We start from the raw sequence: 14,880 nt of genomic DNA, 5'->3' as shown, positions 1-14,880 counted from the left end.
CAATGTCATATTCACCATCCAAGGGGAGGGCGCGGTTCAATCCCCGAAGATCTTACCTGTGGCCAAAAAATCTTGAGCAATTTCTTTTAATGCTTGAAAATCTTCCAGAAATGGCAACTACAAAGAAACGACCACTGAATGAGATCAGCAGTGAGGAGCGAACGAACAACCATGACCACATTGGCATGCACCCACGAAATCTCTATAAAGACAATGCACCGGATTTTCGTAGCCTCGCGAAACTGTTTCCTTCATTTCAACCATTGTATGTTGAGTAATCCAATCATGCACGACACTTACAACCATATTCACTGTCTGTCAAAGTCTCATTATAGATAGACATGGAACTGCACATATCGACTTTCATAATGCTGAAGCTGTGAGGTGTTGCAATGATATGACGTAAATCCATTTTCGACACGGATATCCTGACACCGTCTTTGGTTTAGGCAACTGACGTTATGCTTGTTAAAACGTGATTTCGGCTTGGAAATTGACTTTCCGTTGGATACTTTATGTCCTCCCGTGCCAAATCGGTACAGTAAATGCAAGATTACATAGCATGAACATTAATTAATCGGGCCAATGATAGGCTGAATTATATTCTATGGTTGGAGGATATTTTGGCAGAAACGACACAGGCAGATGCAGAAACTGTTATAAGCGGTATTGATATGTAAGTGTAGTTTTTCAACCTTTGTTACTTCTATTCGGTTTTCTAAATTGAGCCTAGTGGTGTAGGAGCCTCTTGCATCTATCCGCTATTAGGATGTGCAAACAATAAGAATTGGCGATTTGTTGGTACAGGTATGGGAAAAGATGCTTTATGACTGACCAACTTTCTGACCTTTCCAAATGAACATTTACAGAAATTGATAAACGTTCCCTTGAGTATGCGAAAAAGAACGTCTGGCGTAACAAATTAAGCGATAGAATACGTTTGATACATAATATGGATGCGACCAAAATCTTCAATTTTCTGGAATCCGATGATTCAAGGTACGAACGACATCAGTACAAGAAAACCGTAGCAAGTTTTCACATAGTATATTATAGGTATGCGTTCAGTATGTGCAATCCTCCATTTTATGAGTCAAAGGAGGAGATTGAAGAAGCCTACCTCAGCAAAGATTTGGCACCTTCAGCAGTAAGGAGAAATCAAAACAATAGTTGGTGCACTTGTTGTTAAGAGATTGCTTTTTTGTAGGTATGCATGGGAACAGAAAATGAGATGATTACAGAAGGAGGCGAATATGGATTTCTCAAGCGTATGATCCAGGAAAGTCTGATATATAAGGAAAGAATAAGGTAAGAAGAAGCAGATGCAAAATGGAGCAGTTACAATGGAGCTAATACATGTATTTGACACGAATACTAGATGGTACACAAGTTTAATAGGGCAGAAAAAGTCTATTAAGCCGCTGGTTCGATTACTGAAATATGAAAAGGTAACATCTGAATTGACCTAGGATTGCAAGACAGAATATACTAACCCGACGCTGTAAGATTAATAACTACGTGGTCACCGAATTTTCCCAAGGACGAACAAAACGTTGGGCTATAGCTTGGTCGTTTTTTCCGGCTCGTGCGGTAAGGGAATTTTTTTTCTTCACAAATAGTTGTACTGTGTTTTAAGACGAAAAATTGCATCGGTGTAGGTTACAGTCAAAAGCCTAGAATTTTATCGACCAAAGTGCCGCTTCGTACTGATTATTCCAAAGTCGATGGATTTTGCAGACTCGCAGCTTGATGCCATTTTCCAGGATCTCAACGTGACGACCAATGTATCCAGAAGCAATGCATCCATATCGTTACGCGGCGAGCCACTGCACAACACATGGTCCCGGGCAGCTCGACGACAGAAGAAACGACAGCGGGTGGAAGAGAAAATAGAAGATGTGGCTGATGCCAACAGTGACCCACTATTCGGTTTTGATGTTCGTCTACAGCCTACAGAATCTGTCAATGAGTGTGAAGTTATGATATCATGGCTAAATGGCGAAGATCGCAATGTTTTTGAAAGTTTCTGGAACCATGTCAAGAAGCGCTTGCAGGAAGCATGCGGCATCAAAACAGGCAGCGCATTTGCGGCGTAGAAGGATATATATTTATTGTAATTTGAAGCAGTTGCTCTGAAATGAATCACCAATCCAGCGTGCCACTTGCTTCATAACGGCCACCTTTTTATCGGTTGGATTAGCGTACCGCAACTCATACAATGTACACATATTCATTAAAGCAGTTTCGCAAGTGCCGGCTGACGTGGGGTTATCCGTAGTAAGTGTCTCCAGAATTGCGATCGCCTACCACGAACACATTTGTCAGTTGGAACGCGCAGTGACATCAGGAGACGTATGGTTGGATATACCTTATTTAAGTTGCCCATATAAACTTCACATACAGCGAGATTATGCATGACCTATGGTTGAAAACAAAAATTAATATATTTCACCAAATGAATCATAGTGGTTCATGTAACATACTAGTAGATTCTCCTTATTAGTTTGGTAGATTTCCAGAAGAATATCTCGTGCCTGCTTCCAGTCAGCTTTAGCAATGCATAGCAACGCTCTAAAAGTTCATAATCGATTATGTATTTTGACGATCCAAACGCAGGTTCAAGTTCTTTACCTATTGATTTGAATGCATTCAGTCACAGAGGGAGCGTCATTTCCCTGATACTGCGATTCTAAACGAGTATACAGATTCTGTGCCGAGGAAATATCACCCAACTGTCATTGAACAGTAAAAGGGGATGAGTTGAGTAGACAGAGGGAGAGACTACGATGTTCCAATTTTACCTGAAGATACAATCTTGCTAATCCTGACAAGATGTCGATATCTTGTTCGCCATTTTCTGCTGTCGCATATTTATCAAGAATCATTTCCATTGTGGAAGCAGCGCCCGTATAATCATTCATTTCCATAAATCGTGTACTTAACACCAAGTACATCTGGACCTCGCGACGTTGCCAAATATTTACTTGAGAAGCATCCGTCTTTTGCATCTGGGAGGCAAAGATGGGTTGGCCTCTATCTACGCGTCAAGAAATGTATCCGTTGTGCTTACCTTTTTACAGTGCACAGCTAGCATAGTAATCCTTTCTAATGTGAGCAACGGATGCTTCATCAATGCCGGTAAGCAAGCCCACAATACTCGTAACTCAAAAGGAACCATACAACCATGCTTGTTAGGGTACAGATCGGCATGATACTGATAAGTCAATTCAGGTCGTTTAAGATCTCCGAGTTTATCAAGTTCAGCCGATGCCAGCTGGTATAATCCCAGTTTCGTCAAAGCAAGCAGACGCAAATACCAAAGCTAAAACGCGATAAGAGTAAATTTTGAGAACCTCCAAACTTTGTTCAAAATTCTGTTTCCAGCTATACCTGCAAGATCTCCTCCAATTGCTCTGGATCGTGCTGAACAATTTTTTGACGAGCATAACGAGCTACCGAACGCCACATATTATTCATCTAATAGGATCGTCAATTGCCACGCCACCCATAGTCATAAAAATAATTGATTTCGTACGACTAGTCCCACGAGCATTTCTGAATTTTTTGCCTTGTCCTGATCCAAGGAGGCTGGACTGTCACGCTGTGGCAGATCCTCTGCAGGAATGTAACGCTCAAGCATTTCCGAAAAAGCATCGCTCTATAATAAGAGACAATGAGCCACTATACTAAGCTGGGACGTGTATCGGCACTGCTTACTACTGGAATGTCATAGAATGCGGTATGGTTGGTAAGACTTTCACCAATGATTTTACGGTTCTTTGAAGTTGAAAGTTCGCGTTTATGGCCGGGAATGGAATTGAGGGAGGATGTGGATAGATCTCGCGTTCTGGTAGAAGATGATGACGATGATTGATGGTTAAGTGTTGGTCTTCCGGGCATAGATCGTCGCCGTTGAGGCACACCGGAAAAAGAATCGGTGGATTCAGAATCGTGCACGCCTAGAGCGTGAGTGACGGTCTGAAGAATATTTTGCGACATGGTCGGTGAACGGCTGTGTTCAGGAGTGGCAGGAACAGAATCTAACCCATCGGTGTCGTCCAATAAGCGAGTATCGAGAGGAGTGGGATGAGACAGCAGTTCTTCGCCTGGTACAGGCACATTATCTGCTTTCAACGGAGAATCCATGGGGAAATGCCTGCATCGAGCGAAATTTTGAGCCGACCTGCGCATAAGAAATTACACCCATCCAATAGAAATCGAGTATCTCCGTCTGACAACGCCATGCGATTTGATACCTTGTAACTGTTTTTGAGTAGTTTTTCTATTTATTCTTTGAAGCAACACTCATAGCTGATGATGGGTTCTTGACTTTTTATTCCGTTGGATAGTACGTTCAATGATCGTATGGTGTTATGTTACAGTTCACGGGGCATTTTGACTGCCTGAGAATAGGCGTTTTTTTTGGTGCATGGAATTTGACTGCTTTCTTTCCAAATTGGCCACGATGATCCCAACTGACAGTTACGATTTTTCTCTAAAGCCAATGGCGACCATTCATGCTATCGATAAACATTCTGTCCATAAGATCTGCTCTGGACAGGTCATTCTTGATCTTGCTACCGCAGTGAAGGAATTTATAGAAAATAGCTTGGATGCAGGCGCAACTTGTGTAGGTACGTTTCTGTCGTAATACCACGTTGTTCCTCTACTGTGTCTTAACAGGCACCGGTAGATGTAAAGTTCAAAGACTATGGTCTCGAAAGTGTTGAGGTTCTTGACAATGGCAGTGGCATCGATCCTAGTAATTACGAATTCCTGGGTAGGCTAGTAAGCGCTTAGCGTTGTTCGATAAGCCTGCTGACGCTCTCTTTATTTAGCCCTAAAACATTATACTTCAAAACTCGAGAACTTTGAAGATCTGGAAAAGGTGGCAACTTTTGGCTTTCGTGGAGAAGCATTAAGCTCTCTATGTGCGCTTTCTGATTTGGTGATCACTACAGCGACCAAGGAACAAGCGCCAAAAGGTGTTCGTTTAATATATGATTCTGATGGCCAGCTGGTCTCTACAACACCTGTAGCTCGATCTGTAAGTAAATAATTTTGTTGGGCATCTTGTTTGCTCGCGATCCACTAACGCTTTTAACACGGTAGGTAGGAACCTCTGTACAGATTACAAAAATGTTTCATTCATTGCCCGTGCGACAGCGCGAATTCAAACGCACCATCCGACGGGAATATGGGAAAGCACTTTCCATGATTCAAGCTTACGGCATTATTTCTCGAAATACACGGATAACCGCAACGAACCAAGTAGCCAAAGGGTATTCATCGACACCGACCTTTCCATTTATGTTCATGCAACTCATTAAAGATTATATTATGCAGATCCCCTGTTCGCGCGCTATCAACTAACGGCAATGATAATTTGAAAGACAACATCGCGAATATTTTTGGCTCCAAGTTTTCAACCCAAGTGATTCCATTTTCCCTTTGCCTTGAAGACGTGCTGGGACGCAATGATGATCAGACCATGTATGTAAAACTTCATATTGACCCATAGAGTAAATCTGACTGACTGATCATCAATCATCATAGACCACGGATCGAGGGATATATATCCAAGCCGCAATGGGGATTAGGTCGAAGTGCGGCAGATCGGCAGTACTTTTATATCAATGGCCGACCGTGTTCTCTACCAAAGGTCGGTTTTATGCACCGTCCGTAATGCATGGTTACTGACTCGCCCATGGACAGATTGCAAAAGCCTTCAATGAGCTTTACCGTAATTTTATATCCAACCAATACCCATTCATTGTGGCTGATTTACATCTTCAACCTGGTAAGTGAGTAAGGTATTACTGAAGCAAAAGTGTAAACTTATAATGTCGGTTGGCTCAAGATATGTACGATGTCAACGTCAGCCCCGATAAGAGGACCATTTTCCTGCACAGCGATCAACTCATCGCACAACATATTATTGTAAGGATCGCGACTTGAACTCACTAAAGTATCAAAAAGTTCTGAAATGACCTTTTTGCAGGAGGCTCTTACTGAGCAGTTGGAGCCATATCGATCGACATACGAAGTGAATCCTTTTGAGAAGCTCAAGAAGAGAAGTCTGTCGGCCGACCTAGTGAATCATGCTCAAGTCGATGATCTACACGCAAGCCATGACTTACCGCCAGCATTGCAACAAAGAGATTCACCACAAAATGCGACTTGTGATCGCTCTACATCAATACCTCGGTCTCCGTCGCTTCCGTCAAGTATCCAGCATCTGGAATCACTAGCGTTCGCACCCGCAATCCGTCGTTATACCTCGACCACCTCCTCTAATTCGTCACCCAGCAGAGGCAAACGTCACAGCAACACTTTATTGAATTACGTAACTAAGCGTCCCAAGGCCAGTGAAGATGACGAAATACAGTATTCAGCCCCTGCTTTATATTCCGAAAATGCTGTATCTGAACTTTCGCTGACTGCTTTGGCCCTGAGATCAAACGAATCAAACGAAACTACGTTGAACACATCAGCATTGATGGCACAATCACAACAAGTAGAAACTGAAGCGCAGCAAGGAGAAGATATGGATGTTGACTCTGAGGTTACGGGACTGGAAAAAGACACTGAAATGGAAAATGCAGAAGATACAACCGAAATACCAACGCCCAATCATGCCGATTTAACAAGCGAGATACCAATGCGAGATACCTTGGATAATGAAACGTACTTTGAAGAAGCTCCGTTGACGTTATCTTTCCGAAATTTGTGGAATTCCACGGGCGAACACGCTACAGCTCATGTTAATTATCGATCCGTGAACCTATCTTCAGAGCGATATCGTCCGATCTTTTGCGATGCGAATGATGCTGAAGACGCATTTGGCGACAACGGGGTGGAAGAAGCAAACATTACGAACACAGTGGATCTGGAAAAAGCTTATGACGCTCTGCGTCGCGTGATTGACAAGTCAGATTTCAAAAATATGCAGATCCTGGGACAATTCAACCTGGGGTTCATCATCACACTACTGAATGGAAAGGATCTTTTTATAATTGATCAGCATGCATCGGACGAAAAGTACAACTTTGAAACTCTACAGTCGACTACGCAAATCAAGGGACAGCGCTTAATAAGGTATAATTTGCATTAAGGTTCGATGTTCTACTTGGCGCGTCGCATATTGAACCAGTATTATTAGACCACAGCGACTCGAACTGACAGCTTCCGAAGAACTGGTGGTGATTGAAAATGCGAATATTCTTCGAGCCAACGGTTTCGAAATTGAAATCAATGAGGATAATGAATCAAGCAAACGTGTACAAGTACTATCCCAGCCGACGAGCAAAAACACCATGTTTGATAAAAGGGGTAATTGGGTTGCATTGTGCAAATAGTTAACTGATATTGACATACCTTTTGACTTTGTAGATTTCGGGGAGCTAATATGCTTATTGAGCGAACACCCCGGGCAAATGGTACGTTGCAGTCGCGTTCGAGCCATGTTTGCATCCCGAGCGTGTCGCAAGTCGGTCATGATTGGCGACCCTTTGAATAAACGTCAAATGATTCAGGTAAGCTCCACTCTTCAAGTCTATCACGGAGAGAGATGCTTACCATATTTGGTTGGCGGGGTAGATCGTACGTCACATGAGCGAAATAGACCAGCCATGGGTAAGAGTCTTACATACCATATAAGCTGCTTGCATGATAACTCAGGGCGATTGTGTATAGAACTGTCCGCACGGCCGTCCCACCATGCGACATCTCTTCACTCTGCGTTCCATCGATATATTACATAATTCTTCTCGAAAATTTACCTACCGTGGATCCATATTCTCGTCAAAATCATAGTCACTGTCATCCATGCATTTCATCATTCCCGTCATTTGCTTTCTTGACATCGGTCTATGTCAAAAAATACTGTACACACAGACCGTTCATTCATAGGTATAATCATAAACTCTTCCGCAAAAGTCTTTAGAACAATTATGCTCTTGTTTTTTTCATACTACTCTATCCTGGCTTCCTTTGAACGTGTTCTCTTGTCTTTTTACCGTGACAGAGATGTCAGTGTCAGAAAGATAATAAACAAGTTCTCCATCTTCTCGTGAAAAACACTTTATTCTTTAGTAAGTATTAAGCATCGGTCCCATCCTTGTTTATCCTTCAGGATATCCACAACTTTCCAGTCAGCCCAGATTGCTTTGACGCGATCCATCATGCCTTTTCCGCATTCCAAGATGACACGACTTCCGGGACGTGCCACGAGGGGTATTACTTTGCTGAGAATCATATACCATTCATAGCCTTCGTCATTTGCAAATAGCGCTTCGGAGGGCTCATACTTTAGCACGCTCATTTGATTCTGCTGCTTCGTGGAAATATAGTCCACATCGAGGTAAGGTGGGTTGCATACGATGATATCGTACAACATATTCTCGTCAACATCAGAACCCAGTTGAGCCATATCTTGTTTAATAAACTGGGCCCGGTTATCGATGCCTAGCATTTTTGCATTGGTCTCGGCCAGGTTGAGTGCACCGGAGCTCACATCAATACCGACACCGGTAGCGTTAGGTGTGTTGGAGAGAATAGCCAAAAGAAGGTTGCCGCAGCCGGTTCCAATATCCAAGATTCGGCAGCCCTTTTCGGCAGATCTATCCTTGAGAGCCATTAATGCTGCATCTACCAGAGTTTCTGTGCTTGGGCGCGGGATCAAGCATTCTTCAGAGACTTTGAAATTGAGTCGATAAAATTCCTGACAAATGCTGGTTTAGACGCATGGAAAACCGGCCAAAACTAATGATTTATAGCATCAAGCGTGACTTTACCTTTTCACCGAGAATGTAAGCCAACGGCTTTTTGGTATTACCGGTCTCGATTTCGTCAAGACCTTCGGTGCCGTTCACTTTAATGCCTGCTTTTCGCATCGCTGCTACGGCTTGATCCACCTTCCGTTGCCAAAATTTCTGTTCCCGCTTACGTATCAGCTCGAATTTTTCAGGCTCCTGGCCCTCCAAACATAAAAGTTCCCCTGTCACTGGATGTGTGAATTCGATCCGTATCAAACTTGCACAAAGGCCTTTGTCACGGTTGGACTTTAGATATTTTGTATACGTGGAAGATCCCACAATGGGATGTGAGGTATGATGGAAAAAAAGGCTACGGAGTCCCACGCTGGAAAGTGGCGTTCGCAAGTGGAGATCCAGTGTCGTAAGATAATCCGCATCGTTGGAACGTGTGACAGAAACGATATCGAGCGACTTTAGCATTAATTTGGCGTTTCGTCTCGTATTGACGTATTCCGGTGGGAGTTCTTCTTCGCTGTCGCCGTTATGGTCGGCAGAGATTACGGATGAAGGTGTCTCGATATCCGGCAACAGAGATAACAAATTGCGTGGTACATTGCCATGGCATATGACTCGCATTAACATGCTGATCGCGCCAGCATTGTAGACATTCAGCAGCTTTTTTCGAATCTCCTCCGTTTTAGCAACGATCAACTGAAAAGACAACGACGATTAGGACGTGGTATATTCGCTGGACCAAAGTCAAGGTAGCATACCAAACCTGACGCCGCCTTTTGCAGAGTATAGACACACCAAATCTTTTGCCTTATTCCTTCGTCTGTAAGGCTTCCAACCGTATATTGTAATGCTTTCTCGAACAAGCCAAAATTCTATGGAGATTGTCTCTGTCAGATACAGATCATTCGTACGCACAGTTCTGCATGTGGAAACATCGCTCACCTGACCAGCTGATTTCCATACTACGGCTATATCTTGATCCTCATATATCACATTCACGGGTATGGATTTCATACGTTCTTGTTCCTCCTTTTGTTTATCATATCGAATTTCAACAACATCGCCCTCCTTCAAAATCCGAGTTTCTTCCACTGGCTCGTCGTTGACAGAGATTTCTCGCCGTTCAAAAGATCGATGAAGGTTTTCTTTGGACCGAACGAGGTTACGGTAATGCTCCAATATCCATTTTCTTATCCTAATGTTATTTGCCGAAGACGGTACAGTGATTTTCAGATAATTAATGTGAGAGGGGACAGACATTGGAATGAAACGATCCAAGCAAAAACTCCAACCAGCAAATTTTTTTTTCCTATTTCTCTATTTCTTTTCAATCCCCGCATAAAATTGGTTGAGACTATTCGCTGTAGAAATAGATCTTTTTGATATTGTAAATGATGGCAAAATGAGAAGGGGGTATGAATAAGGTGAAAGAATGCTCAATAAAATGAGGATACAATAATAATATCGGGATAAAATAAAAAGGGCACAAAGCTTAGTTATCAAGTAGAGGTTGGCGCTGATCCTCGTGATCAACATGGTAATCTTCATCGGTATCCTTGCGCTGAGGCCGGCAACAGCACACCAGATACTTGAGCAGTTTCCAAGCGCTGATAAACAAGCTTTTGATATCTCGGAAAATGCTGGCGCGACCATTAACAATGCGCTCGGGACGAAGTCTATGTTGACGATCGATCATAACACGAATGCAAGCTGCTACAGCACTTAGTACCCCAAGAGCGGTGCTGGCAGAGATCAAGAACATGATGATTTGCTGGTAACGTACAGCATTCATTACTGGAGCACCTCCCAAGATTTGACCCGTCATCATACCGGGAATGCTATCCAGCATGCATTGATAAGTATATCCACTTTGAATATTAAGTCTAACACTTACCTAATAAGGCCAATAACGGACATCTGATTAATCGTGGGCAACATGGCTAAGCGTACAGCTTCCACGGCGACCGATTGACCAGCTTCCCAGCGACTTGCACCAAACGCCAAATAAGTTTCGATGTGTTCTTTGTGTGAACCGACACTCGACAAGCAACTACTCAAAGCGACGGCCATGCCACTCATCACGTTTCCAACCAGCATGCCCATTACAGGGATAAACGTTTCGGGTAACCAAAAAGGCGATTGTGCCATTGCCCACTTTGAACCAATGACACCGATCAACAGCGTCGAGCAGCCAGTTGAAAGCAGAACGGAAAGAAACTAAGAAACTGTATGAATGATAATGTTCCTTCGCGATAGGATGGTCAGATTTACCATTCCGGGATATGACTGTTTCGCTTTGTTGTATACGGTTTCGTAAGATCCCAAAATAATAAGAACGACTATATATACCAATCAGTCCTGCGCAAAATAATAAGGCCTAAAACACTGTAATTCTTACATGACATCAAAAATACAAGTCCTGGCTGTCTTGCTCTAAAGACGTCCTCCAAAATATAACCCTATCAATGATACGTGTAAGCTCTTCGCGCATTTTTTTTTCTTCTCTCGCCAAGGATTATACCATAATGGTTAATTGTACTAGGCAGCGTATGGCTGCGATGAATAACGACTTTTCAAGCTTTAACCCAAGCAATAGCGAAATAACGCCTTTTCAGGAGAATGTAAGTTTGAGCATGTGAGTTGTTGGTGAAGAGATATATCATACCGTTTATGAGAATAAATCCTGAAGCGGCGGCAATATTGACCCACGATAACTCAGGAACTTGTCCTCCCGGTTTCTGTTCGCTTATCGTCGTCGTCCCATTGGCGATTAAGTTTGATATATGAAGGAGATAAGAGGTGGGCATCATGTGAACAGAAGATCCTATAAAATAGAACTACTATTCCCGCTTGAAATTAAGAAGGTCGCTGCCGCTGAAACCCAAAAAATAAATAAAAAAGAAAACACACTGTGACATCATTTTTTTTAGTGGCATTGATATCCTTAGATCCGTAACTGGGGTCATCGGTGTCACCGGCCCGCTTCTCTAGAAGGAGCTTTATCCCCTCCTTATTGTTAAAGCCGTATCCAGCTGCATCATGGTAGACATAGTCTGACCGTTCAACATAACGCAAAAGCTCCGATGTTTGGTTTCTGATCCATCCCCCGCCCACCCTATTTCCTTATACGTGTAAACACGCTTGAAAAAGGATACACGACCTTCCGTCTTTATAGAAAGCCATATCACACGGAAGTCTGCTTCACTTTTATATGAGTTGTTCAACCCGGGAAAAAACAAGAATTGGAAAATTCTCACATGATTAAATCAAATCATGATGATCGTCTTTCCTTTTTTTTAAGACTTAATCAACTGGTTGTCATTGGTGATAAAACAGCTGAAAAAATAAATATCTTTTACGTTTTAACCATCAAGATACACGTTGTATTCAGTGTGCGAGTAAGAGACGTTCTATTAACTTCATGCACAATACTTCAGTAAAGAATAAAGAAGTAACCGTTGCTCCATTTATCCGGCTATTGGCCCTTTTATTCTTACTACATGCCCGCAGGTAAATTAGCCTATGGCTACTATTTGGTGTTAAAATGCATGTCAACTCGGTTCTCTGTGTGAACTCTTGGCAATTTGAAACTTTTAGTTTTTGAGCGATCTATTGGCAAGTATAAATGCTAAAGCGATTGTCCTGGGCTTAATTATACCACTACACACAATATGAAGGCTTCTAATTCGCTGAACTCAAGTTATCGTGAGGAACACTATGTACAATCCAAATATCAACTATGTTGTGAGATTTGTGGATTCTGCTTTCCAAATCAAAGCGTTCACAATGATAGGGTACTGAACGTAAGACAAGTTATCAACCGATGAGATGCGTTGTTGTTTGAAACGTTGGAAAAGGCCGGTGTATGTATCTTATGAAAATCAAGAACTTCTATTGTGTGTTGCAACAAAAAAGGGGGAAATAATAGGAAAGCATAAAGAACGATTTTTTCGTTTCTAATCTTCTAGACATGAATGATATTACGCTGAGAAAAAGAGAAAACTGGGCAAGATTATTTGTTTGGTAAATAACCCAGCACCAATTTGTTCTCAAGCGGTTGTTTTTGATATTTCGTTTTGCATAAAGAGTATGTGTTATCTTACTCTTCCATAGGCATCTCATCTTCGTCTTCGATATATTCTTCGTCGTAATCTTCATCAATGGTGGCTTCTTGATACTGCTGATATTCGGACACGAGATCGTTCATATTGGACTCAGCCTCGGTGAATTCCATCTCATCCATACCCTCGCCAGTATACCAATGCAAGAAAGCTTTGCGTCTGAACATGGCTGTGAATTGTTCATTGACACGCTTGAAGAGATCCTGAATAGCAGTGCTGTTGCCAATGAAAGTACCGGACATCTTCAATCCGACAGGAGGGATATCGCAGAGAGACGACTTGACACTGTTGGGAATCCATTCAACAAAGTAGGACGAGTTCTTTTGCTGAACAGCCAACATTTGGTTTTCGACTTCCTTTGTGGACAAGCGACCACGGAAGATGGTGGCAACAGTCAAGTAACGACCGTGACGGGGATCGGATGCAGCCATCATGTTGCGGGCATCGAACATTTGCGCAGTAAGTTCAGGAACGCTCAAATTGCGATATTGTTGCGAAGCAAAAGCAGTCAAAGGTGCAACACCGACCATGAAGAAATGAAGACGAGGGAAGGGAACTATAGATAGACAGTGCGGATGAGAAGATTGTTCAATTCCAACTTTTTTTCTGTTTTTTGCAACGGAAAAAAGAAAGGGACACTTACCCATGTTAACGCAAACCTTTCGCAAATCAGAGTTCAATTGACCGGGGAAACGCAAGCTGGTGGAGACACCGGACATCACGGCGGAAACAAGCTGGTTAAGATCACCATAGTCGGGGTTGGTGAGCTTCAAAGTACGGAAACAAATATCGTACAATGCTTCGTTATCGATACAGAAGGTAGCATCACAATTCTCTACCAACTGGTGGACGGACAAAACAGCATTGTAAGGTTCCACAACTGTGTCCGAAACTTTGGGAGATGGTACAACGGAATATGTGCTGAGGATTCTGTCGGGATATTCTTCGCGAATTTTCGAGAGCAGCAAAGATCCCAAGCCGGAACCAGTGCCACCACCAAGCGAATGGGCAAGCTGGAAACCTTGAAGACAGTCGGTGTTCTCGGCTTCCTTGCGGACCACATCCATGATGGTCTCAACTAATTCGGCACCCTCAGTATAATAACCCTTGGCCCACGAGTTACCGGCACCGGATTGGGCGTTGATAAAGTTATCAGGACGGAAGATCTTGCCGTAGGTGCTACCACGGATAGCATCCATCGTGGCAGGTTCGAGATCGACAAGCACGGCTCTAATGGAGAGCAGCAAGGAACACGGCAACAGAAAATGGACGGAGTTTAGTTCCAGTTTCAGACGCGTACAATTTTTACGTTTCTACATACCTCGGTACATATTTGCCTTGATAGCCCTCATTGTAGAAGACGTTGATACGTTCCAATTGCAAATTGTTATCACCGCAGTAGTTACCGTTGGGGTCGATGCCGTGCTCTTGACTGATAGTTTCCCAGAATTTTTGACCAATCTATACAGTGAGATATTTCCAGCATCAATTAATACTGAAATTTCCCGGACGCCCATGTGTTGTATAAAGATAATCGTGAAGAATCTCTACCTGGTTACCACATTGACCTATAATAATTGAGTTGATAGAACGTAAGATAACTTAAGGACGCGATGGGGATCAGAAAACCAAATGTGATTTACCAGCTTGAACGTGAATGATCTCTCTCATTATTGTAGATTAGTAGAAAGCTATCGATACACAAGAAGGAACAATGGTCAATGGTCTTCTGGAATCAGTATACGAGTATTTCATATGCTTACAGGAAGATATATTATAAGGTATTGAGAGGGGGAAAAGCAAAATGAATTAACCAAACAACAACAAAAGAAAAAAAAAAGAGTTGCAAAAAAATTCGGGAATATGCAGGTCCACGTCACGATATAAATTCCGCATGAGGCAAATTGCTCGCGACACGATTCCTGTAAGGTGTCACCAACATGCACCACGTGTGCTGATAATCCGTGAACGAATAGAATAATTCAACT

General features: G+C 42.7%; 6 protein-coding genes across 6 annotated transcripts; 2 read left to right on the top strand and 4 right to left on the bottom strand.

Moving 5' to 3' along the window:
• Window positions 1-185: 185 nt before the first annotated feature.
• On the top strand, window positions 186-2,096 carry BYT42DRAFT_491363 (uncharacterized protein; the record flags this gene model as incomplete). Its single annotated transcript, XM_051564071.1, has 10 exons — window positions 186-265; window positions 450-536; window positions 593-676; window positions 734-807; window positions 870-999; window positions 1,057-1,147; window positions 1,208-1,308; window positions 1,379-1,448; window positions 1,507-1,590; window positions 1,659-2,096. The coding sequence occupies 10 exons, from the start codon at window positions 186-188 to the stop codon at window positions 2,094-2,096; spliced, it is 1,239 nt and encodes a 412-aa protein (XP_051426548.1).
• A 12-nt stretch (window positions 2,097-2,108) lies between these two features.
• BYT42DRAFT_491015 (uncharacterized protein) lies at window positions 2,109-3,477 on the bottom strand (the record flags this gene model as incomplete). The annotated part of the gene is made up of 7 exons (XM_051564043.1): window positions 2,109-2,303; window positions 2,369-2,419; window positions 2,484-2,571; window positions 2,632-2,732; window positions 2,802-3,008; window positions 3,071-3,322; window positions 3,391-3,477. The coding sequence occupies 7 exons, from the start codon at window positions 3,475-3,477 to the stop codon at window positions 2,109-2,111; spliced, it is 981 nt and encodes a 326-aa protein (XP_051426547.1).
• Window positions 3,478-4,504: 1,027 nt separating this feature from the next.
• On the top strand, window positions 4,505-7,815 carry BYT42DRAFT_611743 (uncharacterized protein; the record flags this gene model as incomplete). Its single annotated transcript, XM_051571547.1, has 13 exons — window positions 4,505-4,634; window positions 4,694-4,780; window positions 4,839-5,047; window positions 5,113-5,282; window positions 5,347-5,493; window positions 5,557-5,662; window positions 5,716-5,800; window positions 5,861-5,940; window positions 6,002-7,098; window positions 7,163-7,332; window positions 7,393-7,535; window positions 7,600-7,635; window positions 7,696-7,815. The coding sequence occupies 13 exons, from the start codon at window positions 4,505-4,507 to the stop codon at window positions 7,813-7,815; spliced, it is 2,580 nt and encodes an 859-aa protein (XP_051426546.1).
• A 268-nt stretch (window positions 7,816-8,083) lies between these two features.
• Window positions 8,084-9,398, bottom strand: BYT42DRAFT_543979 (S-adenosyl-L-methionine-dependent methyltransferase; the record flags this gene model as incomplete). The annotated part of the gene is made up of 2 exons (XM_051565729.1): window positions 8,084-8,722; window positions 8,796-9,398. The coding sequence occupies 2 exons, from the start codon at window positions 9,396-9,398 to the stop codon at window positions 8,084-8,086; spliced, it is 1,242 nt and encodes a 413-aa protein (XP_051426545.1).
• A 649-nt stretch (window positions 9,399-10,047) lies between these two features.
• Window positions 10,048-12,001, bottom strand: BYT42DRAFT_245001 (uncharacterized protein). The gene is made up of 6 exons (XM_051562686.1): window positions 11,437-12,001; window positions 11,293-11,378; window positions 11,170-11,230; window positions 11,043-11,110; window positions 10,666-10,988; window positions 10,048-10,609 (listed from the first exon to the last, which is right to left on the bottom strand). The coding sequence occupies exons 1-6, from the start codon at window positions 11,579-11,581 to the stop codon at window positions 10,264-10,266; spliced, it is 1,029 nt and encodes a 342-aa protein (XP_051426544.1). The 5' UTR covers window positions 11,582-12,001; the 3' UTR covers window positions 10,048-10,263.
• Window positions 12,002-12,599: 598 nt separating this feature from the next.
• On the bottom strand, window positions 12,600-14,557 carry BYT42DRAFT_561046 (tubulin beta chain). The gene is made up of 5 exons (XM_051567316.1): window positions 14,536-14,557; window positions 14,444-14,460; window positions 14,214-14,353; window positions 13,536-14,122; window positions 12,600-13,448 (listed from the first exon to the last, which is right to left on the bottom strand). Exons 4-5 carry the CDS (start codon window positions 14,089-14,091, stop codon window positions 12,871-12,873), a joined length of 1,134 nt encoding a protein of 377 aa, XP_051426543.1. The 5' UTR covers window positions 14,092-14,122; window positions 14,214-14,353; window positions 14,444-14,460; window positions 14,536-14,557; the 3' UTR covers window positions 12,600-12,870.
• Window positions 14,558-14,880: the final 323 nt, after the last annotated feature.

This window comes from Radiomyces spectabilis (genome assembly GCF_025331425.1).
Source record: "Radiomyces spectabilis strain NRRL 2753 chromosome Unknown BYT42scaffold_3, whole genome shotgun sequence".
Classification (NCBI taxonomy): Eukaryota; Fungi; Mucoromycota; class Mucoromycetes; order Mucorales; family Radiomycetaceae; genus Radiomyces; species Radiomyces spectabilis.
The sequence above is the reverse complement of the archived record's forward strand: the minus strand, read 5'-3'. Positions and strand labels throughout refer to the sequence as shown.

Excerpts from the sequence above, each read along its gene's own strand:
- BYT42DRAFT_245001 (XM_051562686.1), bottom strand. The coding sequence starts at position 11,581 with ATGATGCCCACCTCTTATCTCCTTCATATATCAAACTTAATCGCCAAT. Across the intron at positions 11,231-11,292 it reads TAGTACAATTAACCATTATG|GGTTATATTTTGGAGGACGT; the intron begins GTATAATCCTTG and ends TATCATTGATAG. Across the intron at positions 11,111-11,169 it reads ACTTGTATTTTTGATGTCAT|TCGTTCTTATTATTTTGGGA; the intron begins GTAAGAATTACA and ends TGGTATATATAG.
- BYT42DRAFT_561046 (XM_051567316.1), bottom strand. The coding sequence starts at position 14,091 with ATGGATGCTATCCGTGGTAGCACCTACGGCAAGATCTTCCGTCCTGAT. Across the intron at positions 13,449-13,535 it reads AAAGGTTTGCGTTAACATGG|TTCCCTTCCCTCGTCTTCAT; the intron begins GTAAGTGTCCCT and ends GTCTATCTATAG.